The 27,331-nt window shown below is 50.5% G+C and overlaps 1 protein-coding gene across 1 annotated transcript in view; it reads left to right on the forward strand.

Annotated features, from left to right (window-relative positions):
- The window catches only part of DUSP8 (dual specificity phosphatase 8), a 96,429-nt gene that overhangs the window by 39,885 nt on the left and 29,213 nt on the right, over positions 1-27,331 (forward strand). Inside the window, exon 3 of the mRNA XM_075928195.1 lies at positions 751-889. Coding sequence (XP_075784310.1) covers positions 751-889 — 139 coding nt within the window. The remainder of the gene's footprint in view (positions 1-750; positions 890-27,331) is intronic.

The following is a 27,331-nucleotide window of genomic DNA, read 5'->3' on the forward strand; positions in this document are numbered from 1 at the left end:
GAGGGTAGTGTAGACATACCCTCTGTGACATCGCTGGGAGCGAAGTTAGGCCAATGTGGAGTGCATAGGAGCCCCACCCTTCCTGTCTGTAAGAGCTGCAAGCCTGAGGTGTGGGGAGCAAAGCTGCCTCATTTGGGATGCTCAGAACAGGATAGGGCAGAGTCCTGCACGGGCTGAGAAGGCAGGACCAGCACTGAGGTAAATGTAATTGTCGTCTGATTCCTCTGCTTCATGTAGAGCCTGGAGGCTTCCCTCTCCAGGTCTATTCAGCACAGGTCTTTTCCTAGATCCCGAGACCTGACCTACAGGAACCATTTTCTTCTGGGGAGCTCCATGTCCGTTCAGCTCACGGTTTCTACCCGTAGACTCCAGAGCTGTTCTGGCAGGGTCGTCCTCCTCACATGTGCATTGAAGAGCCAAGTCTCCGTGCACCTTCAATGTAAAGGAGCAAAGTTAGTCAGTGCTGTAACATTTCCTGTGGACAGCTCCCCTTCTCCCTCCCTCCCTTTCCAACTCCCCTGCTTCTTCCTTGCTCCAGCTCTCATCTGGAGGGACTGTTGTCTCCTGGGGTGTGGGGAGCAAGAGGATTCATTCTGTCCTTCCTCAGGCTGGGTTCTCTTCTCCAACACTGAAGCAGAAAAGCCTTGGTGACACAGAGCCACCGAACTTCCCGTGTTCCATTCACTGGGCCCTCGGCTACCTGTCCCCGGCATGCTGTAATGGTCTCTTGTGGTGGTTCCCCCCCCTCAGGTGGAGGCGGAAGAGCACCAGGACGTGGTGGTCTATGACCAGAGCACACGGGACGTGAGCGGCTTGGCTGCTGACAGTTTTCTCTCTATCCTCCTGGGCAAGCTGGACAGCTGCTTCCACAGTGTCTCCATCCTCACAGGTAGGATCTGTCTGGGAAAAACTGGGAGCTCTGCCCCTGAAAAGGGGTGGAGGGAGTATGTCGTCTTTGAGTACAAGTGGTTGTGACGAGTGTTTCTGTCTCCGGGCCAAGCACTGGGTCCGCTAGCACCTTAGGGTGCCCATGGGAGTGCCTCTGTGCCTTTAGGGGACACGCCTGCACAAACTGTGCCATCTCCCAAAGACAGGACAACCTGAGAGGGTGTTGTCACCAGGAATGCAGACTGACAGTGGCATCAGTTTTGGATGCTCCTTGCCATACCTGTTCATCTCTGCAAGCTTGTCTTGGGCATCTCAACCTGTCGGCAGGTGCTCTAATGGGGGATTTAGACCTCTGTAGAGTCTCTCATTCCAATGCACTTCTCAGTCTACCCAGGAAAGCCTGATTCTTCACCTGCCACTGGAAGGTAGCCACTTCTAGGGTGGAATCCAGCAGCTGTTTAATATCATACCAAAAAATACAACAGTGCTTCTAGGAGGGGAAGTGAAGAATTCTAGGACAGGAAATGAAGAATAACTTCACCACAGCTGAAAAGGCAGAGGAAGTTGGAGTTAGATGGGATAAAATTACCTTGGCACCAGGATTAACGCCCTTTCTCTTGTGCCATGGTCTCTTCCACAAATGTCCAGGGCCCCTGCTTTAGATCCGCTCTTAGGGTACATCTAAACTACATGGCTCCGTCGATGGAGCCATGTAGATTTGTTTGTTTGGCAAAGGGAAATGAAGCCGCGATTTAAATGAAGCCGCTTTATTTAAATTTAAATGGCTGCTGCGCTGAGCCGACAAACAGCTGATCAGAGGTTTGTCGGCTCAGCGCGCTAGTCTGGATGCTCCCTTGCCAACATGAAAGCCCTTTATCGACCTCCCTGGTAAACCTCATCCCACGAGGCATAACAGAGAGGTCGATAAAGGGCTTTCAGGTGGGCGCGGGAGTGTCCAGACTAGCGCGCTGAGCCGACAAACAGCTGATCAGCTGTTTGTCGGCTCAGCGCAGCAGCCATTTAAATTTAAATAAAGCCGCGATTATTTAAATTGCGGCTTCATTTCCCTTTGCCCATCAGCCTAATCTACATGGCTCCATCGATGGAGACATTTAGTTTAGACACACCCTTAGAGCGTGCTTGCTTATAATGGCTTCAAAGCTGGGAGTCCAGCACCCTGAGAGAGGGAAGAAACGGGTGTTTTCCCTATGGAAGTCAGCCTCGCCCAGGGCAGTGCGTATCAGAAAGAGGGCTCTGTGTGCTATGGTGTGGATCTGCTGCCCAGGGTCTCTCTCAAACGCCCCCCAGTTAGCAACAGAGGGCTGGCAGATCTTATAGGGGGCTCCCTCCTCTCTTGGCTCCAGAATGGAGAGTGATTCTGGAGAATGGGTCTGGAATGGCCACTCTTCCTTGTCCTGAGGGGTTGAGTGTGAATGGTGTCTGTGTTCCCTGGTGCCTTACGTGCCAGCCCATGTCAGACATACAATGTGGATCACAGCTTCCACATAATGTCCAGGTGTTGGTAATGTGGCCCTAAATGGGGGGGCTGGCTAAAGTGTCCTTTCTGGATACTGCTGGTAAGTGCTCTGTCCAGGCTGCAAATTGCTATCGTGCTCGAACCTGGACAGAGCCCTTGTCCACATTGCTGAGGGGAAAAATCTCGTGTCCTGCTGGGCATGAGCCTGTCTCAGCACGGGCGCAACCAACACTGTTCTGTCCCCGTCCCCCCCCAGAAAACCTTGCCGTGTTTGCGATTGTGTTTCTGGAGCCACTGGTGAGCTTGCCAGAAGTCCCCGGGATCTCTTGTTATTGGGCTCTATGGTGGCGCGCCCTCTTGAGGTATTTGCCAGCACTATTGCGTGTATTCCTTGCTGGCAAAGCCAGCTGGGCTTGTGTTTCCCAGGGAGGTGTCATTTGGGAACCGCCATGGGCCAACGGCTGCATTCATTTCGCTTGCGTTCACGTTGTTGCACTAAGATTAAGGCTGGCGCCTTTGGGGGGTACTTGGCACATCCGGTTGCTAGACTGGTGATATTGCTCCCTGTGGAAGGGCAGCATCAGAGCCTGTGATGTTTCCTGGACACACCCACGCAGGGACATTGATCCCCACAGTCTGGAGAAAGTCTTTCTGCATGGCTGCTGCCTTTGGAGCTCATGGTACAACTCCCCTAGATCCATCAGTAAAGGAAACCCCCTTGATTAAACACTGGTGTCTGTTCCATGTGGTTCCCGCCAGTAGAGGGCAGTGTTGCCCATCAGCACAACAGCTCTGTCCGACAAAGACACACAAGGCTCCTGGGCTTCAGGGTGGCTGCCTCAGCACTGGGAGGGATAAGAGTTGACTGCTTCTTTTGGCTCTTTTCTCCTTGTACCTTCTAGCTTCCAGGGCTTATGGGGGATGTTCTCCATCTGTCTTCTGCTTGGAGCCAGGCCCACAGCAGGAGCAGCCAGCCGGGCTGTTGAGTAACAGAATAGCCTTGCTGCGGAGAGAGCATGGGTGGGAGGATGTGGGTGGAAAGGGCAGGGAGGTTGCTGGAAATATCCGATTACTCTCTCCCCAAATGAAATCCTACAGCCCATGCTGCTTAATACTGAAAAAGTGAATGAATGGCCCGGACTCATTCTGGCGCCGAGGGGAAAGAAAACAGGGAGGGGGGATGCTTCATTCAGAAAAGGAGTGGGGGCGGAGGGGTTATCGCTGGAATGAATCGGGGTCCCCTGGGGACTGTAATCCAAGAAGCCAGAGCACACGAGAGCAAGTGAGCGCGAGGTTCTAATTATAGCCCTGCTGCAGAGCAAACACTGCTCTCCCGGTGCTGGGACAAAGCGCCCGAAAAGCAGGGGAGGGAACGAATGAATGAAACGCTCTCTCTGGCAGGACAAAGAAGAGGATAAAGAGATGGTGAGCGGATGTCGAAGGTGAAAGCTCCTATTCATTCTGGCGGCTAGGAAGGCAGGGCTGCCTGGCTTGCTTCCCATCCTGGAGCCATCCTGGGCATTCCTTGCTGCCTGGGACTCAGGCAGCCTGCCCTTGGAAGCATGGCAAATGTAGACATGCAGCAACTCAGGCTGTCCTTGCGCTGGCAAGTGCCATCATCACCTGGCTCCTTCAGGGTTACGGCCCGGTGGTTAAAGCAGGGGACCCCTGGGTTCTGATCCTACTCCACCACAGACATGCTGTAGCTTTTTGGCAACAGCTGAGTGTCAGTTGTGCCCTCCGTGCAACGTGGCTGAAAGCTCTTCGCACCTGTGGATGAGTCTGGCTCAGCTCCATGCTGGCCAGATACAAAGGCTGTGCCTAGTTGTGGAAGCAACGTCGCAGCCACAGGCGTTTGCCACAGAGGGCAAGGCTATGCCAAACATCTGTCCTTAGCAGTCTGCGGTACTCTGAGACCCATGGGGCAGAGGCTGTGCATAATGGGGCCTTGATTTTAGCTGAGCCATCAAGGTGCGACTGTCCTCTGGAGAACGAAAGCAGGTGGAGGCTCCAGCAGAAAGCTTTGATTGTACCAAAGGCTTTAAAAACCAGCAAAGACAACTTTAAAATCCCCCTCCTCTCACCAGAGGCAGGTGGCACAGTAGGGCCCAGGGTGGGAGTGCTGGGGAGGAGGACCTTCGGCCAACGGGCAAGCTGCGTCTTGAATGATCCGCCAGTGCAGTGGAGCCTGGTTGAGAGGAGACAGCAGCAATCCAGGCTGCAGGTCCATTAGGGCCCGTTTGCAGCTCCAAGGTCACTGCGGCATGAAGAAGTGCACAGCCCTGCGTAAATTGCACCATGAAGGGAAAAGAAACCTCTCTCGCCAGCCGCTGCAGGAGCCAGCTCAGTCAATGGGGATGTGACCGGAGCCACCCTCCTGGCTGTGGCCCCTAACGCAGCAGCAGCACTTCTGCTTTCCCAGGGTCAGAGAAGAGGAAGTCGCACTGCATTTAGCTGGCAAACTTGCCCAAGCCCTCCCTCTGGAGCAGAGACCCAGCTACCAGCATGGAGAAGTAATTATTGCTAATGCAGCCCCGTTCCCAGGGGTGGAGTGCCTTGCATGCCGCCGGCTAGGCAATGAGAACCCATACGAGAGCAGAATGGTGTGAGCTGGATTTCATGCCCAGATGTGGGTGTCAGTGGTACAGATCCTCAAAGATGTCTCAGAGCTTCACTCCCACCCCAAGTCATAGGAGTTGAATGCCGAAGCCCCTCCGAAGGCCTGTGCTAATGCGCCCTTCTCCTGTCGTTCGCTCACAGGTGCCACAAGGTGACATTCAAAATGTGTACTATCCCACGGTGTATGTGTGCCTTCCGACTCCAGGGAAAAGCTAGTTGGGGGCAACACGCGGGGTGCTTCTCACAGCACCCTTTGCTGTCCAGTTGGCAAGGCTCACATAGAGTCTTCTCAGCATTTAAGAACATAAGAACGGCCATACTGGGTCAGACCAAAGGTCCATCCAGCCCAGTAGCCTGTCTGCCGACAGTGGCCAATGCCAGGTGCCCCAGAGGGAGTGAATCGAACAGGTAATGAGCAAGTGATCTCTCTCCTGCCATCCATCTCCATGCTCTGACAAACAGAGGCTAGAGACACCATTCCTTATCCATATTGGCAGGGCCAGCTCTAGGCTTTTTGCCACCCCAAGCAAAAAAATTTTTTGGCCGCCTCCCCCCCTTTTTTCTTGTTGGCTTTTACACATCTTTGCGCTTTGCAATGTTTTTTGTTTGTTTTCGTTTTTGTCCCGGCTTTTTAGCCCTATAAATAGCAAATATAATTGTAATGATTTTTTTTTCCATAAAGGCAAAGGCGCTTGCAGGTAAACTCCCCCTCCCCTTTCTCTCACTGCTGGGTCACAACAGCCTTTTCCCTGTCCTGTCCAGCCCCTCCCTATGGACAAGCACCCCTCACTCCCGACCCACAGGGAGAGCAGAGTGCAGGGACAGCACAGAGCCAGAAGGGTATGGCGAACAGGGGGAGCAGGGTTCACCGTGGGGAATGGGAGGTGCAGAGCCAGAGGGGTGCGGGGACCAGAGGGAGCAGGGGGACTGGGGTGCTGGGGTGTGCAGAGCACCGTGTGGGGGATACTGGTGGCGCGAGGAATGGGAGGCACATAGCCACAGGGATGCAGGGATTGTGGGGGAGCGGGGTGAAGGGGAGGCACAGGGAATGGGACATGGGGAACGGGGAGGGGTAGAGGGATCAGGGTCCAGGGGCAGTGTGGGGAACGGGAGGCATAGACCTAGAGGGGTGCAGGGAGAAAGGGCTGTGGGGTGCAGAGGGTGCGCAGAGCCAGAGGGGCGCAGGGACCGGGGTGCAGGGGCAGTGCAGAGCCAGAGGGGGGCAGGGATCGGGGGGAGTAGGGTACGGGGTGCAAGGGCGGCGCAGAGCCAGAGAGTTGCAGAGAACAGGGAGAGCAGAGGGACTGGGAAGCAGGATGCAGGGGCAGCCTGGGGAACAGGTGGCGCGGAGCCAGAGAGGTGTGGGGCAGAGTGGGATGGGTGCAGTGAGCCAGGCGGCTGGCAGAGAGGGGTATCTTGCCGGCGAAGAGGGCTGGGTCTGCAGCAGGACTGGAGCTGGTGGGGCGGGGATCCACAGCCAGTTCCCGGGGACACACAGCCAGAGCCAAGCTGCCTCCACCCTTTAAAATCTGTGGCATGGGGCCGGGCATTGCTGGGAGCAACTGCTTACCTGGATATGTGCCGCCCCTGGAAATGTGCCGCCCCAAGCACTTGCTAGATTTGCTGGAGCCTAGAGACGGCCCTGCATACTGGCTAATAGCCATTAATGGACTTAACCTCCATGAATTTATCTAATTCTCTTTTAAACCCTGTTACAGTCTTAGCCTTCACAACCTCCTCAGGCAAGGAGTTCCACAGATTGACTATGCGCTGTATTCAGAAGAACTTCCTTTTATTTGTTTTAAACCTATTGCCCATTCATTTCATTTGGTGGCCCCTCGTTCTTATATTATGGGAACAAGTAAATAACTTTTCCTTAGTCACTTTCTCCACACCATTCATAACTTTATAGACCTCCATCATATCCCCCCTTAGTCTCCTCTTTTCCGAGCTGAAAAGTCCCAGTCTCTTTAATCTCTCCTCATATGGGATCCGTTCCAAACTCCTCCAATTATTTTAGTTGCCCTTCTCTGAACCTTTTCTAATGCCAGTATATCTTTTTTGAGATGAGACCACCACATCTGTATGCAGTATTCAAGATGTGGGCATACCATCGATTTATATAAGGGCAATAAGATATTCTCCGTCTTGTTCTCTATCCCTCTTTTTTTAAAGATTCCGAACATCCTGTTTGCTTTTTTGACTGCCACTGCACACTGCGTGGACATCTTCAGAGAACTATCCACGATGACTCCAAGATCTCTTTCCTGATTAGTTGTAGCTAAATTAGCCTCCATCATATTATATGTATAGTTGGGGTTATTTTTTCCTATGTGCATTACTTTACATTTATCCACATTAAATTTCATTTGCCATTTTCTTGCCCAATCACTTAGTTTTGTGAGATCTCTTTGAAGTTCTTCACAGTCTGCTTTGGTCTTAACTATCTCGAGCAGTTTGGTATCATCTGCAAATTTTGCCACTTCCCTGTTTACCCCTTTCTCTAGATCATTTATGAATAAGTTGAATAGGATCCTTTGGGTCACTACTTAGCCCTCTCCAATCTGAACATTTACCATTTATTCCTACCCTTTGTTTCTTGTCTTTTAACCAGTTCTCAGTCCATGAAAGGAGCTTCACTCTTATCCCATGACAACTTAATTTACGTAAGAGCGTTTGGTGAGAGACTTTGTCAAAGGCTTTTTGGAAATCTAAGTACACTATATCTACTGGATCCACCTTGTCCACATGTTTGTTGACCCATTCAAAGAACTCTAATAGATTAGTAAGACATGATTACCCTTTACAGAAACCATGTTGACTTTTACCCGACAAATTATGTTCTTCTCTGTGTCTGACAATTTTATTTTTTACTATTGTTTCAACTAATTTGCATTAGTTTGACATTAGACATTGAATTTGACATTAGACTTAGTGGTCTGTAATTGCCGGGATCACTTCTAGAGCCCTTTTTCAATATTGGCATTACATTAGCTATCTTCCAATCACTGTGTACAGAAGATGATTTAAAGGATAGGTTGCAAACCGTAGTTAATAGTTCCATTATTTCACATTTGAGTTCTTTCAGAACTCTTGGGTAAATGCCATTTGGTCCTGGTGACTCGTTACTGTTAAGTTTATCAACTAATTCCAAAACTTCCTCTGATGACACTTCAATCTGTGACAAGTCCTCAGATTTGTCACCTACAAAGGACAAATCAGGTTTGGCAATCTCCCATCCTCAGCCGTGAAGACTGAAGCAAAGAATTCATTTAGTTTCTCCGCAATTACATTATCGTCTTTAAGTGCTCCTTTTGTATCTCGATCGTCCAGGGGCCCCACTGATTGTTTAGCAGACTTCCTGCTTCTGATGTACTTAAAAACATTTTGTTATTACTGTTTGAGTTTTTGGCTAGCTGGTCTTCAAACTCCTTTTTGGCTTTTCTTATTACATTTTTACACTTAACTTGGTAGTGTGAAAGCATCTTGACTAGCTCACCACAAAAAGGGCTACTGTCACCCGTGTTTATTGGTCATCCGGGCCAGTCCTGTAGCCGTAGGCACAACCCGCAGCGAAAACCCGCCCTGTCCCCAGTCCCTTTTTTATATTAATGAACGCCCGAGGCTGCCTTTCCGGCCTGCGGAGTAGGGGGGGTTCGGGCCCACCCCCTCTCCGAATCCCGGCCCAGGGCCCTGAAGGCAGGGACTCACGGTCCCTCCCTAGCGGATAGGGGAAGTACCCCAAAACACACCCGCTCATGGCTCCACGACCCTGCCCTGGGCCGCTTCCTACTCCGCCCTTCCTAAGGGCCGGTCCTTTCCACGTCTCCCGGCCTCACCTCTCCTTCCTCCTGCTCCTCGGTTCTCCGTTTCTCCCTCCTCCCCTCCACGGTGCCAGACCCGGTTTTAAATCCCCCGCCGGCCCTGGCCCCGCACGTCATTTCCTCCCCGCCGCCCAGCAATCCCCCTTCCCCCGTGACGTCACACGCCGGCGCCTCCCTAGCTCCTCCTCTCTGGGCCTCGCTCAGAGGTGCCCCTTGCCCTCCGTTGCTCGCCGAGCCCCTGCCCGGCAGCGCGGCCTGCTGTCCCGGCGGCGCACCGGCTCTCCACCCCCCAGCGCATCCATCCGCCGTCGCCCTGGGCACCCCGAGTGCGGGGCGGGAGCGCCCCGTCACAGGTAGTGTTTATACTCCTTTCTATTCACCTCACTAGGATTTGACTTCCACTTTCAAAAAGATGCCTTTTTATCTCTCGCTGCTTTTTTTACATGGTTGTTAAGTCCCGGTGGCTCTTTTTTAGTTCTTCTGCTATGTTTTTTACTTTGGGGGATACAATTAAGTTGGGCCTCCATTATGGTGTCTTTGAAAAGTGTCCATGCAGCTTGCAGGGATTTTACTTTAGTCATTCTACCTTTTAATTTCTGTTTAACTAACCTCCTCAGTTTTGCATAGTTCCCCTTTTTGAAATTAAATGCCACAGTGTTGGGCTGCTGAGGTGTTCTTCCTACCACAGGAATGTTAAATGTTGTTATATTATGGTCACTATTTCCAAGCAGTCCTGTTATAGTTACCTCTTGGACCAGATCCTGCACACCACTTAGGACTAAATTGAGAATTGCCTCTCCCCTTAAAACTCCCCCCACTCGCTGACCGCAAAGTTATGTCCAGTGCAGACAAACTTCTGAGTGCGCCAGGTTAGCTGGTTGCACGGAGGCTGGAGCAAAGAAATAATGGGAATCAAAATGAAGCCTTATGCCAGGAGTGGGCAATCATTTTTGCCCACGGGCCACTGAGAAATTTTTCAAGTAGCCCTGGGCCACCCTGGAAGGGGTGGGACCGGGCGTAAACAGGAAGGAGTGGGGCTTCCCCACCCCCAGACCATGATTGGTCTGGAGGTGGGGGAGCCCCTTTGCCCCTCCTTCACACTAGGCACCCATGCGCTAGAAGAGACGTGGCACCTTACCCCATCTCCAGACCAATTAGGGCCTGGGGGCAGGGGAATGCGCAAAGTCTTCTCCTGCCCTGCAAGAGGAGCACGTGGTGCTTAGAAGTGCTGCGGACTCCTCACAGGCCCTGGGGGCAGGGGAGTGCACGAAGCCTCCTCCACTCCTCTCTCCCCCCCTCTTCCAGCCCCGTGAGCAGCGTGTGGTGCTTCAAAGCACCATGTGCTCCTGGCAGGGTGGGAGGAGACTTTGCATGCTCCCCTGCCCCCAGGCCAATTAAGGCCCTAATTGGCCTTGGGGCGGGGGAGCAGCAGGACCTCCACGGGCTGGATCCAGCCGTTTGGCGGGTCGGATCCAGCCAGCGGAGGCCTTTTTGTGCACCCCTGCCTTATGCTGATGGATCTCTTTTGTTATCCTGGGTCTTGCTTGTGAACCCTAAAGCTGACTTGTTCCCTCCCTCTCCTTCCAGTGCCCATTACCTGTGTGCGCCTCTCCCCTCCCCTTACTACAGACTCTCCTTTTTCCATTTCTGTCTCTACATTTAACCCCCCCTTCCCCTCCCCCCCCCCCGCTCACACAGACATACCCTGACCCCCAACACTGGGTTCAGAGATATGCTGGGTCTGTTAGGGCCGCATCTGACCCTCTGCACTTCCAGCTCCCAAACACGAGCTGTGTATAAGCGACTCTGGAAGAGAAGTCCAGCCAGCTGGGGTGGGGAGGGAGGGGGGGGAAGTATGTTTCCCGAAGTGGCTGGTAATTGCCTTGCTGAGGTTTTGGCAAAGCCTCTCTTGCTTCTTTTGCTGTGGCATTGTGAGCTGCACACCCTGGAGCCGGCCGGCTCGCTAATGGAAAGCACAGACCACGAATATGTGGAAAAAAGGAACCAATATGTAGAACACTGGGTCATGGCTGCTGAGTTTTATATGGAAACTGTGACTCAAAAATACTGCTGAAAACATTTGGAGGTGAGCGCGTGCACATACATGCAGTTTTCTCCTTCCTGTAATGTGGGCAGCAGCCAGCTTTTTCAGACCCATGTTAGCAGTGCTTGGGAGGTCTGAGGGGGATGTGTGCGCTGGGCTTCATGCTGAGCTCCTGCCAATAGCAAGGGGCTCCACCAAAAGCAGTGGCATCGCCAGCTTGCAAACCTGGCATAAAGGAGAACAGAATGAGGCCCTCTCTCCTGCTTGTATATAAGGTTTGGTACTTTGCACAGGGATGTAGCCTCAAGTGGAGAGCTGGGGGTCTGAGTCTCACCTCGTCTACCCCAAATACTCCAGAATAACTGTGCTGACGGTAGTGTACATCCAAAGTACAAACACTGGAATGAGTGAAACTGGAGACGAGCTTTAGGGGCATCCCCAGGGCTAGCCCTTTGTCCATATCCTAGTTCTCATTCTCAGTGAAGGTTTTGGGGTCTCTGCTCCTAGAGGTTTTAGGGTGAACCCCCTGGTGCAAAGGCTGGCCTTGTTGCTTGGGTTGGCGCTCAGCAAAACTGTGTTTCCGCTGTGCTGCATGTGAACAAGTCCTTTCCTCCTCTGCCTCCATTCTCATCTGTAAAATGGGCATGATCCTCCTCTCTTGTCAGTTGGGATGACAGCTCGTTAGGTGCAGTGCTTTGGTACAGTGGGGTCCTGATACTAGTTGAGGCCACTTGGCAGTACTATAATATTAATATAATAATCCACTGTGCCCAGCTAATCTCATTTGCCAAAGAAACTGCAAAAGAAGAATGCCAGATTGAAGGGGTGGGGGAGAGCTAATAACAAAAGCATCCTCTGATCCCTTCTCCCAATCGGTATTCTTGGTTTTGGCTTGTTGTTGTCTAGTGCCGTAGCATGCATGGTAGGGATGTACAATCCCGTTAATTGGTTAACTGGTTAAATGTGATGTTTAATCAGTTAACTGATTGGAGCGGCCCCTTCCCGCCCCCCTCTGCAGGACAACCAGAGCAGCCCTTGCCTTGTGATGCACCTAGGCCTGCTGCGGACAGGAGGGGAGCTGCTCCATCCCCAGTTGGGTAACTGGAACCAGTAAGCATTACCTGCTAGGGGTGGTGCTTACCGGTTACCCTTTCACATCCCTAGTGCATGGGTCTTTTGCAGAGGGGCAAAAGACGTGAGCCAAGATTTTCTGCAGTGACTTGTGATTCTGGCTGCCTCCATTTTTGGGGCAGGCAAGACCTCTTTTAAAAGGGCCTGGTTTTTCAGAGGGTGGGCGCTTGGCACTTCCTGACAATTGGGCTCCTTTAACACATCTCAACTAAGGGACCCACACTCATCAGTCACTCGTATATAATGGTGGCTCTTGGAACTTGCTTCAGCAGCATTCCCAGGTGAAGCCAGAAAGTGTGCAGAGAAGGCCAGAGCGCTGATTTTAGCTGGAGGGGGGGCAGTACTTCTTTATGGTTGGGGCGGAAGGAGAAGTACTCCTATGGCTGCTTCATAGCCTGCTGAGGCAGAGGGATATCTTCTGGGTTTCAGAATGGGGCTCTGAGCAGTTACATAACGATGGCTGAACTGAGCCTGCGTTGGCACCGACAAAAGTTCCATGACCTTAGCCAGACCTTTCCATCTGCTTATCAAAGCCCCTGCTGCTCTTCCAAGGCGGGTGAACTAATTGTTTAAAATGGAGTAAAGAAAGCTAAGCTCATCCCAGGCACATGGCCAAACACAGGGGGACCCAACCTAAGTCCTATCCGCAGGACTCCAGAAGGGAAGACTCATCGAGATAGTCCGATTCATCCTTTGCATTTAGATCAAAACTACAAGTTCTGATATTTGCCTCCACTCCCATCTCAGCTTTGGTTCCTTCCTGTGCATGATGACTTAGTGCCTGCATCATGCCAGGGTACCTCCTGCATCCCCATGGAGAATAACGTTGTAGTTTGGTCCACGGCTTTATGAAGATGGTGAGAACTTTGGGCCTCTACTCCCGAAGAATGACACTTCAGTCTGCACTGAGCCTTGCCTGCGCTGTGGATATTGTTAATTGGTGGCTGGACCCAGCATAACTGCATTAGGGATGTAATATATAACTGTTTAAACAGTTAACCGATAAGCCTAGGCTTATCGGTTACAGTTAACGATTACTCACAGGCTCTTGGAAGTGGGGCCAGGAGCTGGTACAGGCCAGGAGCCAGCGTAAAAGCTTTTATCAGAGGCAGCAGCACAGCTGAAGCAGGGCAGCAAGCAGTGTGTGCTGGGAGCCAGCTGCTGCCCCTTGCACTGATACAGAGGCAGTGGAGTGGGGCCAGCAGGCAGGAACTGGTACACGGCAGGAGTCAGCTTAAAAGCCAGCTTCCGGCATGCACCAGCTCCTGGTGAGCCAGCTGCTGCCCTGCACTGCAGGCTCTGCAGTATAAACTTTATACTGCAGAGCCTGCAATGAGTAACCAGGTAACCACTGAGACTTTTAACCACTTTTTAACACCCCTAATAGGTATACGCCCCTAGTGCAGACAGCAAATCTGCTATAAGCCCTGTTTTGCACCAGTGCAGCTTGCCCTGATTTCAAGCAGGTATTAGTCCACCAGTACAAATGGCAGCTTTGCCCATCTGCTTTAGGAGTTTCTACCCAGGCAGCTGTGCTGGAGACTGTGTGCAGGTTGAATCCTCAGGAGACTGTGGGTAGGTTTTCTGTAGGTTTTCTGTTTCACCTCAGCCGTCCTAAGTGCATCTCGTTTATTTTCAGGTTCAAGAGGCACAAATGAGACTGCTAAACTCATTGCACTTGTGATCTCCATGGGGAAGGTGTATCAAGAGCAATTCTTGATAAGGACTAATCTTTGCATGCTGGTCTCCTACCAGTGACTTAATCCCACTGGCATCCGTATCTGGCTGGAATTTCCCTGTGACTGACACTCGTGAGATGTGGTGGCTAATGGAACTTGCAGTAATGTCTGGGACAGAGAGGAATTCCCCTGTTTTATAGGCAAAGACCTTTTGCTTCCCCAGGGTGTTCTAGTGGCTTGAGCAAGGTTGGGGATGCCTGGCTTCTGTGCCTCATTGTGATGCTCTGGGCAAGTCACTTCCTCTCCTGATGCCTAGGAGTACGTCTAGACTGTGATCCGCAACCTGTGGCACCAAGGTTATCTGAGACGGGCTCGCCCAGCGTAGGCTCAAGGGTTAAACATTGCAGTGTAGATGTCTGGGATGGGATGGAGCACAGGCTCCGAGAGCCTCCTCCTGCATGAGTCTTAGACCCTGGGCTCCATGAACATTGAACTGCAGTTTTACAGTTCCCTAGCCCAAGCTCTGTGATTCCGAAGCAACTGACCTAGGCCAGGCGTGGCCGTGCCTCCACAGGTCTCTTACTGCAATGTAGACATGCTCGTAGTTTCCCCATGCTATGTAAAGTCAGAACCCTGCCATCATAGTTCTACGCCACATACAGGCCCATACCCGGAGTGTGTGTGTGTGAAGGGTGCGACCCTCCCACGCCCATTGTCCCCCAAGTAAGCATGCTCTGGCTGGCCAGAAGAAAGCAGGAGTGGCATACTGCCCGGGCCTCCCTCCTCCATGATCTGACCAGCCAGGGGAAGGCTGGGGCTGATTTCCCCGCTTACTTGGGGGGGCCATGGGAGGTGCATTCACACCCTTGCAGTCCACTTTTACAAAGAAAGCGTCACCACCCCAGAAATTCCTGTATACGGGCCTGACATGACGCCTCAGCGCCAGTCCTCTGCATAGAAGTGCCATGCTGGGCATGAAAACAGCAGCAGCTGCAGGGCCTGAAAGGAAGAGGTGGAGGTGATGGGATAGAGGGCGGGAGCTCCTAAAGCAGTGGTCCCCAACCTTTTGCGGCTGCCGGGCGTTCGGGGGCGGGGCTGCTCACGCGCCGGGCGTTCGGGGGTGGGGCCACGCATGCGCCGCGTGCCCAGGGCAGGGGCCGCCCGCGCGCTCTGCACCCGGGGCCGGCGTTGCGCATGTGCTGTGTGTCTGGGGCAGGGGCCGCCCACGCACCTGGGGCAGCACCGCGCATGTGCTGGGGGCGGGGCCAGCCCAGATGTTTCGGCGGGCGTGCATAAATGCCCCGGCGGGCGCCATGGCGCCTGCAGGCACCGCATTGGGGACCACTGTCCTAAAGTGTTAACACACCATAGAGCAGGATGCTTCCAAAGCGGCTGGAGGCATGCACGGACCTTAGAGTCCATTCTTCCCCCTCTTGGAAAGCCTCTCCTTGTTGCTTTTTCTTTTCTTTTTTTTTCTTTTTAATATAAATAGTGCTGCTCGGTGCCCTCCATCCGTGGGAGCAGAAAGCCTGTTGATTTATATGGTTTTCCTGACATCACATGAAGTGGTGGAAAACTGAATGGAGCCAGCATTTTTCCTGCCTTACGTAATGCCCCCTTCCTCCCCGCCGTGCTGTGCTATTTCAGCAGGAGCCTGACTGTTCTTTAACCTTTGTTTAGTTCAACACACACTCTCTTGCTTTTTTGCAAACCGCCTCTTTGTTTTTATTGAGGGCCGTTTGTTGATACGGCAGCAGCACTCGGTGGCCTCTGCGTGCAGGCTCTTGTATTGAAGGACTTGACATCAGGGGCTGTCTCTCTTGCTCCTTTCTTCCCTTTGTGCCCACCTGGCAAGGACGGGTGGGACTAAGGGAGTCCTGGTAGGCTCCCTTGACAGTGCCCTCCTGTTTTACCGTTCACATCAGCAGCCCCATGCTTAGGAAACTTCCCCATCTGGATGCATCTACGTGGCACTTTGCATGCCTGGTCCCTCGTGGCCGTACAGACCTTTCTGGTTTGTTGTGACCCCTCCCTTTCCCCAAATCCCAGAGCAGAGGTTTGTTCATAGGTGACCTCAGACATCCCTGTGAAAACTGAACCTGAAGCCCCTCACCTGACTAATAAGGCAGATGGACACCAGATGAATAACATGGTGACTCCTTCCCAGGAACCACGTAAAGGATTTACACCCAGGCTGCTGCACCAGCACAAATGCCTAGCATGGCTGCCCTGCATACAAAGTAAGCTGCACCACTGTGGTTTACACTGGGTGCTCAAGGGAGAACAGCTCTTGGTGCTTGACAGATAGGGAGTCACTGAAGTCACTCCAGATGTACATGGAGTGCCCAAGGACCTCAGAACTATAGGCTAAAAGAGAGAAACAGCCAGTATGGTGGCATGTATCAGAGGGGTAGCCGGGTTAGTCTGAATCTGCAAGAACAAGAAGAAGTCCTGTGGCACCTTATAGATTAACAGTGTTATTGGAGCATAAGGCTTCGTGGGCAAAGACCCGCTACATCGGATGCATGTAGTGGAAATTCCTGAGGCAGGAATAAATATACGGGCGCATGAAAAGAAGGTAGTACCAATCAAGAGGAAGGCCAGAGATAACAAGGTCAATTCAGTCAGGGAGGATGTGGCCCACTTCTAGCAGCTGTTGTGGAGGTGTGAACACCAAGAGAGGAAAAACTGTTTTTGTAAGTTGGCTAGCCATTCACAATCTTTGTTTAATCTTAAATTAATAGTGTCAGATTTGCAAATGAATTGTAGCTCTGCAGTTTCTCTTTGGGGTCTGTTTTTGAAGGGTTTTTTTTGTTGCAGGCTGGCTACTTTTTAAATCAGCTGCTGTGTGCCCAGGGAGATGGAATGTTCTCTCACAGGACTTCTCATTTTTTTTTGTACGGTGGCATGACTCTTAATTTTGGAGGAAGTGTTAGGCAAGAGGATCCAACCCTGGGAGTTTGGCCTACTTTCAGCTGCTGTGCGTGGACTGGTACAAAACCCTATCACCACTGTAAGTCATAATTTGTGCCAGCGTTAAGCAAAGGGACTCTGTGTCTGTGCCAACCTGCACTAGGGGTATGGCGTGATGGCTATCCCCAGGCCCTTTGCCAGGCTAGACGAGGTAGAACTGGGTTGCCCCTAGGCCGAGAAGGTTAGATTAGGGTGGGGTGTGGGAAGCTGCTCTTTCCCATCTTGGGCATTCACTTGACACAGGCCTCTCTCTTGCTTTCTGCACACTAGTCATGAGCTTGTCATCTGGCTCTGGTGCACATGTGAGATCATCCCTCCGTCCCCAACAGCGTCGGTTTGTCCCATTTCTGCAAGGAGCGTTTTAACATTTTCCAGTCCCTTTCTTTCTAAATTTGGAGCGTCTGTTTACTTCCAGGATTCGGAAAGAATGTAACAATATCAGGGGTGAGACATCTCCCCTGCTCCCCCCAGCTCTGAAGCTCTTCAACAAGCAGATTGGCCCTGACACAGCTGGCTAGGGGCCCAGACCACGTACAGCCTGACGGTACCGGAGAGGGTCTGCATCTTCCATAGGAGCTGCGTAAATGTCAACTCCCCCTCTCGTTTGCTTCCTGCAACAATATAAATACCAGGGGAAGGCTGAAGGTGCCCATCCGGTGCATTAAAAGCCTTGGTTTGATGAGCTAGCTAGTTGGTCTGTTTAATCGTGGCCCTTTTTAGCCAGACTGCTCAGCGGGAATCTGCCCTCTGACTTAGGAAAATGAGCTGTCCGGGCCCTGTTGTTGTTGAATAGGTGACAGCAAAATTAAGGATATGGGAAATGTAGTCAATATTGGGAGAGCCCTGCAAATCTGCAGGTATCTGCATCTACGGATGTGGATACGGACATCTGTGGTTCACGTTTTGCAGATATGGATAAAGAGATAAATTTAATATCTAGAACCCTGCAAATCTGAAGATATCTGCTTTATATCTGCAGGTTGCCATGTCTGTGGATGTCAGTGCGGATATCTGAAGCTCGTTTTTGAGGATAGAGATGCAGATACAAATTTGTATCCATGTAGGGCTCTTTTTAGTATAACTTTCAAAAGACTTTTTGATGAAGCCCTCCCTAGAGCTATTAAGGAAGCTGTGTAGCCATGAGGCACAAGTTGAAGATCTTTCCTGGATTAGGAGCTGGCTGAAGGGCAGGAAATAATACAGGGATGAAGGGCCAGTCGTCATCATGACAGAAGGTTAATGGTGAGAGCTTGTGATGGTGCTTGTAATGCTGATCAGTGATTTTAAAAAAAAGGATGAACAGGGGGAAGGTTTGGCCAGGTTTGCAGAAAGCACAGAATTGTGGAGTCTAGTCAAGACTTGAGAGTTCTGAAGACTTTAGAGGGAGCCAGCCAAGCTATGAAAATTGCACAATGCGCTGGTGGCTGAAATTCACTGGTGAAGGGTAAAGGGGACGTCTCACTTGAAGGGACAGTGTGAACTGCCCATGCGTTTGCTGGGTTCTATGTTAACTGTACACACACAGGGGAAGTTACTTGAGTGTCCCTGTGAACAACTCCATGAAAACCACGACTCAGTGGGCGTGGATGGCAGAAGGGCAGACAAGATGGGTGGCTGACTGAAGATGTGCCCTCCTGCTTCAGGCCATAAACCAAAAATTAACTAATGACGGAGGGGGTGAGGAGGAAACTGCCAGCTGGGCAGGTTATTCTATCATTATCCATTATGGACATTCTAGCACTTTCCTTGGAAGCATTCGGTATTTGCCACAGAGCGCCAGGAATCCGGATTGGCTGAGGCCTCTGATCTGGCATGGCAGTGTCTAGGCAAAACAGACGGAGTTCTTTTTTTATTCTGTGAGCCCAAGCGTGCACTACGTAGTGTCTGTCTAGTCTGTACCTTCCCTGCTGAGCTCTTTCTCATTTCCCCAGGTGGTTCTCTCTTTGTCAGGTCACTTTGGCAAGACATTTCAGTGTGGATGAAGTGTCCTCTGTAGCATTGGTGCGCTCACACAAACCTGTGCTTGCTAACGGCTGAAGAGGGCACTGGCCTGTGAGTGACCTGGATAAGCAGAAGGTGATAGGATTTCAGTGCTGTTCTTCTCAATAACATGAAGAGCATCATAGGTAAGAACATGGGCCAGGTCTACACTAAAGGGGAAGGTCGAATCAAGATATGCAACTCCAGCTACGCAAATGCTCCCTTTGGCTTCCCTTACTCCATACTTACTGCAGGCACAGGAGTACCGGCTGCTGACAGGGACACCCTCTGCATTTGATTTAGTGGGTCTTAACTAGACCCAGTAACTCAAACCCCGGAAGATTAATCACAGCAGCATCAATCTTCCCTGGAGTCAAGACATGGCCAACGATGTATCTCTGTTGCACAAATTTTGCAAGAGGAGTCCCTTAGGCCACTGCCTTGCCCCCTGAACTGAGAAGTTGAGGGCACTGGAATTCTAATTTTAACCCTCAACAGCTTAATTAGTTGACATGAATGCCTGTAAGCGTAGTAGCCTGCAGCAGCTGAGCTATCTAGGATCACAATATCAACAGAGCTCCTGACTGAGCAAGGGTCAGGCTTGTTGGCATGTGGGTGGAAGAGCTCCAAGGTAAATCCAGACTGTGATTTTTGTAGGCAGCCTGCTCTGTGTCATTATCAAACCAGTGACCCACTATAGTGCCGGAGCGCATTGCACTACTGGGAGCAAGGGGGTTCCACTCGTGGTCACTAAAGGTCCCCTGGCAATTTGTCACAGAAGGAGAGATTTTAAAATCTGGTTTCATGGACAAATTCCAGCTTAGGTAACTCCAGTTCTACGTACAGATTGTCCAGTGAGTGAATGAAGGACTCTGCAAGCCATGTCTGCCTCTTAGCTCTGTTGGTGCTGAGACTCACTGTCTGATAGCTAATATCCAGGAGTTGCACTGTTGACAGTCTACTGCAGAGAACGCTTTCTGTCCTGAGCTCACAAGAGTTTTCTCTGAGCTCTTAGCCGCTCCCATTGATGGCTGTTGCAGGAGGTCCTAGAAACAGAGACTGGTATTATCTGTCTATCCAGTGCTCTATAGATGCTGCACAAGGGAGCTGCCAGCGAATCTCCAACATTAGGACCTATCAGGAGCCCACAGGACTCCACTGATTTATTTAATGAAACACTCTGGATCTGAAATAACTATGGCCAGTATTTATTATTGCCCCGTCTGCTGTGAAGGGGGAAGTGTGAGCAGTTTGACTGAATGGAGACCGGCCAGCTCTGTGCTAAGTGGATTGAAAGGTCACCTAATTCCAGCATGGCTTCTGTAAATACCTTTATATCCTCTGCTGAAATGTCACTGTGTAACTAGCTATTGTGGTGCGCCTTCGGTAATCACAACAGATATTCCTGTACCTTAGTTGTTGGGATCCTTTTGTCTGCAAGAGACGATGGGAACTGCAGCCTATGATGTCGGTGTTTTGCAGTGTCTCGTGTGACGATAGGAGCCAGCTCCTATAAGGGACTTTGAGACCCTGATGGAGATGATGGTACCACTTGTTTCAATCACTTGCCAAGATTTCCCATTGGTCATGATCAATTCCAAATCCCTTCCTGTCTCGCTTGAACGTGTCTTTATAGTGATGCTTGGGATGTCCTGTTGTTCTTGCTGCCTATGAGAGCTCCCCGTATAGCATATCCTTGGGCATGTGTCTGTCTTCCAGCTTGCTCAGATGGCCTAGCCAGTGCAGTCATCTTTGCTTGAGCAGGTTTGTTGCAGGGGTAGGTTCCTGGGTAGGCATGTCTGTGGTGTGGTTGTGGCTGCTGGTAAGTATTTGCTTCAGGTTGGGGGGCTCTCTGTAGGTGAGGATTGGCCTGTCTCCCAAGGTCTGTGCGAGTGAGACTTGGTTTTCTAGTCCAGCACCCTCTGGACCTGACTGGTGCTGAACCAGAGAATTTTCCAGACCATGGGAGGTCAATATTGTCTAGCAGCGTTACCAGCACTTCCACTGCTTACTGAGCTGTTAGAAGACACTTAGGGGTAAATTAGAGCTAAATAACAGCATAGAACAGTGAGACCCAGGACTGGTGGCTGTAAACAAACTTTATGGGACTGCAGGAAACTTGGCCACACCTGTGAAGCTCCAGCACTCAGGGTGGCTGATTTTTGCTTGGGGACAGTGCTGGGGCTGAGGTGGCGGCAAGAGGCGGCGGAGCATCTGGCTAACTAAAATAATTCCAGATGACAGATGTCTGTGGACCAGAGAGTTCTGGACTAGAGAGGTTCCATCTGTACAACTTCAGACTCAGAACAAGCACCCAGTCTTATGGGGATCTCAGTGCTTCCCATCCTACTCTAGGGCTGGAGTCCTCTGTCCACTTGCTGGATCAGAAAGAAGCCCCTGAGCCTGTTTAAAACCAGACAGCCTCTCCAAAAGCCATTTCTTTGTCTGCTGGTCCCTGTGGAGCCTAGTTTGAACTAGCGTATGTGCACCAGTATTTTCCCTTTCCTATGGAAATACAGAGCCCAGCATTAACAAATACACAGTTGACTTTTTAATGCAGCGGACCCCGAAGGTATTAACCTAATTCAATAAAGTTAATTTAGGATATTGTAGGCAACTGTCCTCCTGTCACTTGGACACCCTGTGATGATGCCTGTGGTTGGTGGAGTAGTATCTCTGCAGTGTGTTTTTTCCCCTCTTGCTTCTCCCCAAGTACCTGATTTTTCTGGGCTGAGCATCCAGAATAACAGCTGAACACAGTCAAAGAGGATGGTAGCCTGGCGTTTAAACTACAGTTTGATTTTTTTTTTTTAAGTATCTAAAGATGGGCTGAGAACCTTAACCGTGGGCACTAGTCATTCTCAAGTCCAAAATAGCAGAGCTGCTTTATTTTCTAAAATCCCATGAAGCTGCCTAGATTGGGCCAGGGCAGAGATGCTAGGGCAGCGAATGCTGTACCTGCCTGGTGAGCCCAGGCTGCTGGGAAATGGAACCTTTCTCACGAGTGTCCGTGGAGGGTTGTACCTTGCACGATGCCACACCGCTGCTCTGGTAGGGACCTAACTCTAGCTGTGGTTGCTTCTTATCAAAGTATGTGGGGAGTGGCGCATAATATCCAAATGCCCTTTGTGTGCCAGGAGGGAGTGGTTTCTCCAGGCTGAGGTGTAAGATCCTGGTAAACTCTCCCCCCTTCCCATCGTGCCCCACCCTTGCGTTTGAACTCTTGGATCTCTTTGCCTGTTTGCTTCCCAAGGGAGCAGCGGCTGCATTGCTGGGATGGGTTACGCCAGGTCACATATGTATGAGCTGATTGTATTCCTGGCCTGTGTTCTAAACATCCCTGTTTAGTAACACTGTCGTCAGAGGACTTGTTTTCCTGATTCTATAATTATTCCTTGGAGCTTTTCCCCCCCCTCTGGCTGCATTTTTAACAATTGGACCAAGAACAGGAGACAAGGACATGGGGGGCAGGGAGGGAGAGAACAAGTTGCCAAGAGTTACAAAACCATCATGTCGTTTCATATCTCATTTCTGGAAAGCTGGGGACGGGGAGGAAACTTTCCCAGTAAGGAATCCTAGCAGACAGGAATCTGTGCCCAGTTATGATTTCCTTCCTTTTGAGAAACCAAGTGCCCTCCTTCCCCCTCTCCCCGCATCATCCCCTTTTCCGGAGGCCCATGCGAAAGATTTGACATTGCGATTATTGTAAGCTCCCTGTGATGGAAGGGGGAGAGAAACGCTGGACACCACCCAGCTGGGTTATCGCCATCACATAGTTAGTCACTGCGTGTGTATGTCCGTGCTAAAGGCGGACTCGTCGCGCCTTCGTGTTGGAGACGCTTCATGCCAGTTTCCTCCCAAGCATAATGCTGCTGACTTCAGTGGCGTTACACCAAGGAGGATACTCGTTCGCATTTATGATGATGTATGCCGTGGGGGCAGCGAGGTGACTTTGTGAGGGTTGGCAGGAGGGATGTTAAAAGTTGTTTAATAAGGTAACCGTGTAACTGCCAGAAAATCCTAGGGGTTGCAAGTGCTGCGGGCTCTGCAGCATGAAGCTTAAATAAACTTTATACTGCAGAGCCCACAGCGAAGCCTCCCCAGGAGCGGAGCAGTTTAAGCGATAACATTAACGGGTAAGCATCAGCTTATTTGGTTAAATTCTAACACAACCTAGGGACGCAACCTAGGGAGAAGCCAATCCTGCCCCAAACAGCCTATCCTTTCAATAGACAAGCGAAGCAAAAGGCAGAAACAAAGGAACCATTAGTCCCATTTTACAGATGGGGAACTGAGGCACAGAAAGACTTACCCAAGGTCCCACAGGAACTTTGGTGCAGTGGGCTCTTCTGAGTCCCCGCAGTTTACCTACCAGACCATGCTTTCTCTCAGATCATCATTTCAGTGCATCAGTTGCCTCCTTTGTAAATGATTGATTTCTGGCTTTTCCCTGTCACACACGACGAGCCGCCTCGGCCCAGTGTTGCATTATTGCCCTTGCTGTTATGTAAGAGGTTTGTGTGTACAAAATCCCACCTCTGCAGCCACTAAACACGAGCTGGAACCATGCCCGGAGGCATGCACAAGAGAGGGCTAGTCTTGCACTGGCCACCTTGAGAGAGCCTCTAGCAGGTGCCATGAGACATCTCTCTTTTCTGTGCAGCCTGATCTACAAGGAACAGTAGCAATGGGAGAGAAATGTCCTCCATCTCAGCCACACTCTCTTCCTGCTCTATAGTAGCTTCCAAATAGGCTGCACCTAGGGAAAAAGAGACGGGAAGGAAGGGGGTGGAAGTCCAGGAGCAAAACAGGGGAGGGGCAGCTCGATGGGCGAAGTCAACACTACAGCAGGAAGCATGCTTCCCTGCTGATGTAAAGAGATGCCCCAGCCATTGCTCATCTTATACCATTTACACTGCTATTTTTAGCACACCAGCACTGCTTGAGCTAGCCCAGACCCATCTGTCAAGCTGGGAATCGCACCACTCAGCTGAAAGATAGTGGCACTGCTTGAACCTCTCCAGTCCAGCGCACTCTGGTCCAGCCACATCCGTGGTCTGGTGTGATTTCAGTTAGATGTCCGTCCGCTTATCATGGGTGTGGCCAAGTTTCCTGGGGTCCCATAAAGTTTGTTGACAGCCACCAGTCCTGGCTCTCAGTGTTCTGTGCTGTTAGTTCTAATTTAGTCCTATATGTCCTCTAGCAGCCCATGGAAGCAGTGGAAGTGCTGCTAATGCTGCTAGACAATATTGACCTCCCGTGATCTGGAAGAATCTCTGGCTCAGCACCGGTCCGGTCCAGAGCATGCTGGACTAGAGAGGTTTAACCTATATTCTAAGGGGACTGTGTATGGGAAAGCATAGGCTAGAGAGAGTATTTCCAGGGAGGAATTTTCATCTGGAACTGGATTAATTACCTGTGAAGAGGGGGTTTGTTGCTTGTGTGTACCTTTTGTTTTTTAAGAAGGTGGGAAGTGATGCAGAGCATAAGCCAATCTGCACTACAGGACTCAGCCAGAAATGCCCCAGCCATGCTGGGAAGAGTCAGGCTACATCTACACTGCAGCCTTTGTCAGCAGAGACAATGCAAATAAAGGGCTCATTAGCATTTCCATGCTCTCATTTGCCTAGTCTCTTGTGATCCGTTTTGAGGAACAGGTTTTTGCGCAAAAAAATCCACAGTGTAGATGGTGCAAAAAAAACCTTTTGCACAGGTTTCCTGTATACCTGCTTTTTTGAGGAATAGGGGTTCTTGCGCAAAAGGGATTTTTTGTGCAAAAATGGCCCCATCTACATTGTGGTTTTTTGCGCAAAAACCTATTCCACAAAACGGATTGGAAGAGACTATGCAAATGAGAGCATGAGAAATACTAACGAGCGCTTCCTTTGCATTGTCTCTGCCAACAAAGGCTACAGTGTAGTTGTAGCCTTAAAAAGCAGGTTCGAACTCTTCCTGCTGGAACCTGCAACCTGAAAGTAGCCTTAGAATCTCTCAGCCATGAGACGGTCAGGCAGCCAGTCCCTCCTGTAACTCAACATAGCCAAGGAAGATAATATATTCATAGATTTCAAGCTCTGCAGGGCCAATTATGATCAAGTAGAATAGGACAGGCCACAGAATTTCATGCTTCAGTTCCTTCATCAGGTCCATGACTAGACCATCTAATAGGAAATGGGATTTGCTAAGCCACTGCCTGTGCTGATCTCTGTGTGATTTCACTCCCATCCATATTGCAAATGCAACGATGTTGGAGGAACTGGTTGCAGCAGAGTTGTCCTCCAACATGGAAGCAGGGTTTTATCTTGCTGCATAGACGGGACCATGCAATGTAGGCAAGGCCATGAAATTTCCCCTTAATTCAAATGCCTGCCCAGGGAGAGAGGAGAATCTACGCTGCATGATGGAAGCAAACTTTACCGCTTCACTGTGTCGAGTATACCAGAGACCTGAGCACAATAAAGTGCAACAGCGTCTGTTGTCCCTATGCTGTCTTTGCCAGTCAGGGTTGTGCTTGCTGGGAAGAGACGACGGGTGGTAGAACAGCATCCTAGGTTCCCCTGCATTGCTTTTTGGTTGAACACTGATCCTTTTTTCTGACCTGGTTTGAATGTGCGTGGAATGTTATCCACCCTCTGACCCACATCTGACAATAATAAAACTCACAATAACAAGCCTCATTAGAACACTGGCTCCACTAACTGGTGCGAGGGGGAGAGCAGGGCTCATATAATGCTAGTGACCTCATCTCACGTGATGTCACTTTAAAGAAAAACATTGAAGTCTCCCATGTATCACTCCACCTTGCCTTTCTCTGCCTGTAAAGCTTCAGGGCTTAAAGATACAATATGGCCCGTCTGCCTGGTCTAGCCCTGAGCCATTTCCTGGAGGTTTGGGAAGAATTCAGAAACCTTTGAGGAGATGAGCTGAGACATTTTAAAGCATGCACAAGCATGCAAATGGTTTGTGGGAGGGAGAGATGGGGAACGAATCCTCCTCTCCCAAAGGAGGAAGAGAGGCTGTGCATGAGATCACAATTCATGAATTAAGCCACAGGATGAATGGGAACAGATCGTGCAAGTTTGTAACTTTCCTCTCCATTTTACACCCAAAAAGAAGTCTGGGGCTACGTCTAGACTGCAGGCTTCTTTCAGAAGAAACTTTTCCAGAAGAGATCTTCCAAAGAAACTTCTTCCGAAAGAAAGCGTCCACAATGCCAAAGCGCATCAAAAAACCAATCTGCTTTTTCAAAAGATCGTGTCCATTCAGTGTGGATGCTACCTCACATGTACACTGTGATTACTATGAACGAAGTGGCCACCAGGGCACCTGTGCTTTTTCCTCTTCTTGCAAAAGAACTCCCTCTTCCCCATCCACACACACCTTTTTCCGAAAGAGCTCTTTCGGAAAAAGACTTCTTCCACATAGAAGAAGGTTTACCTCAGTTCTTTCGATTTTTTTTTTTCTTTTCTGAAAGAACATGTTTGCAGTGTGGATGTAAGTGAAGTTTTTTTGGAAAAAATTCTGTAGTATAGACACAGCCTATGCATGCTTCTCCTCCAGTAGGCTGTAGGGGGTACGTACGGAGGAGTTTCTCAAAAGCGGAGAGGCAGTGATTTAGGAGAATGCAGATGGGTTATGGAGCTGTTGGTCTCTAGCCTGCCAGTTCAACTCCACCTGTGCTTTAAGGTGTAGCCACAGCACAAACTCAGGGAGGGAGTTCTCCTAGTGCTCTATGTAAACCAGGTACACGAGGGGAGTAGCTAACAGCGTGAGAGCACGTTTGCACTGGCACTTTACAGCGCTGTAGCCTCCTGCACTGGGTGGGCAAGGGAGGTTTCACATCCCTGAGCCAGAAAGTTGCAACGCGATAACGTCGCAGTGTAGACATAGCCTCTGCGTTGCAACTAAATAGAACGCAGATGGTTGAGCACAAGCAGTCACCCCGTGTTTTAAGAGGCTATTCCAGGTGACGTGGCCTAATAGTGCCAATAAAAGATATTACCTCATCCATATTGCATCTCATATCCTAGGAACAGTGCAGCTACAACAACAGTGCATTTAGAATCTGTCCCTGTTGATTTCTCTGACTCCCTCAGATTTTCTGAGTGGAAGCAAGTGGAACTCTGTTCAGTGAGCAGTTACACCAGGGGCTGAGGTGCGGGGTGTGGTAAGGCTGAACAGGACCCAAATCTACCAAATCCTTAAGCTCCATCCCCACTGCTGCAAAATCAGTCAGGGTGTCCTGTCTAGCCACTCTAATCCAGTGCAGCTAATAATCCCAGATCAATCCAGCCTCCATGTTCTTTCTATAGTACTTTTGTGACCCCCTCGTTGCAGTATTTGAACACCTCCCAGTCTTTAATGAATTTAGCCTCAGAACAGTCCAGTGCTGTAGGGTTGTACTGTTATCCCCATTTAACAGGTGGAGAACTGAGGCACAGAGAAAATCAGGGTGCATCTACACTGCACCGTTATTTTGAGATAACTAGTGTTATTTCAAAATAACAGTGGAAGCCATAATTTCTAAATAATGGACGTAGAAATAATATTTCTAAATAATGTCAGAGGCTGGAGAGGGATGGCAGGAGACAAATTGCTTGATCATTGTCTTCGGTCCACCCTCTCTGGGGCCCCTGGTGCTGGTCACTGTCGGCAGACAGGCTACTGAGCTAGATGGACCTTTGGTCTGACCCAGTACGGCCGTTCTTATGACGTC

The sequence above is a fragment of the Pelodiscus sinensis genome, chromosome 4, assembly GCF_049634645.1.
Source record: "Pelodiscus sinensis isolate JC-2024 chromosome 4, ASM4963464v1, whole genome shotgun sequence".
NCBI lineage: Eukaryota > Metazoa > Chordata > Testudines > Trionychidae > Pelodiscus > Pelodiscus sinensis.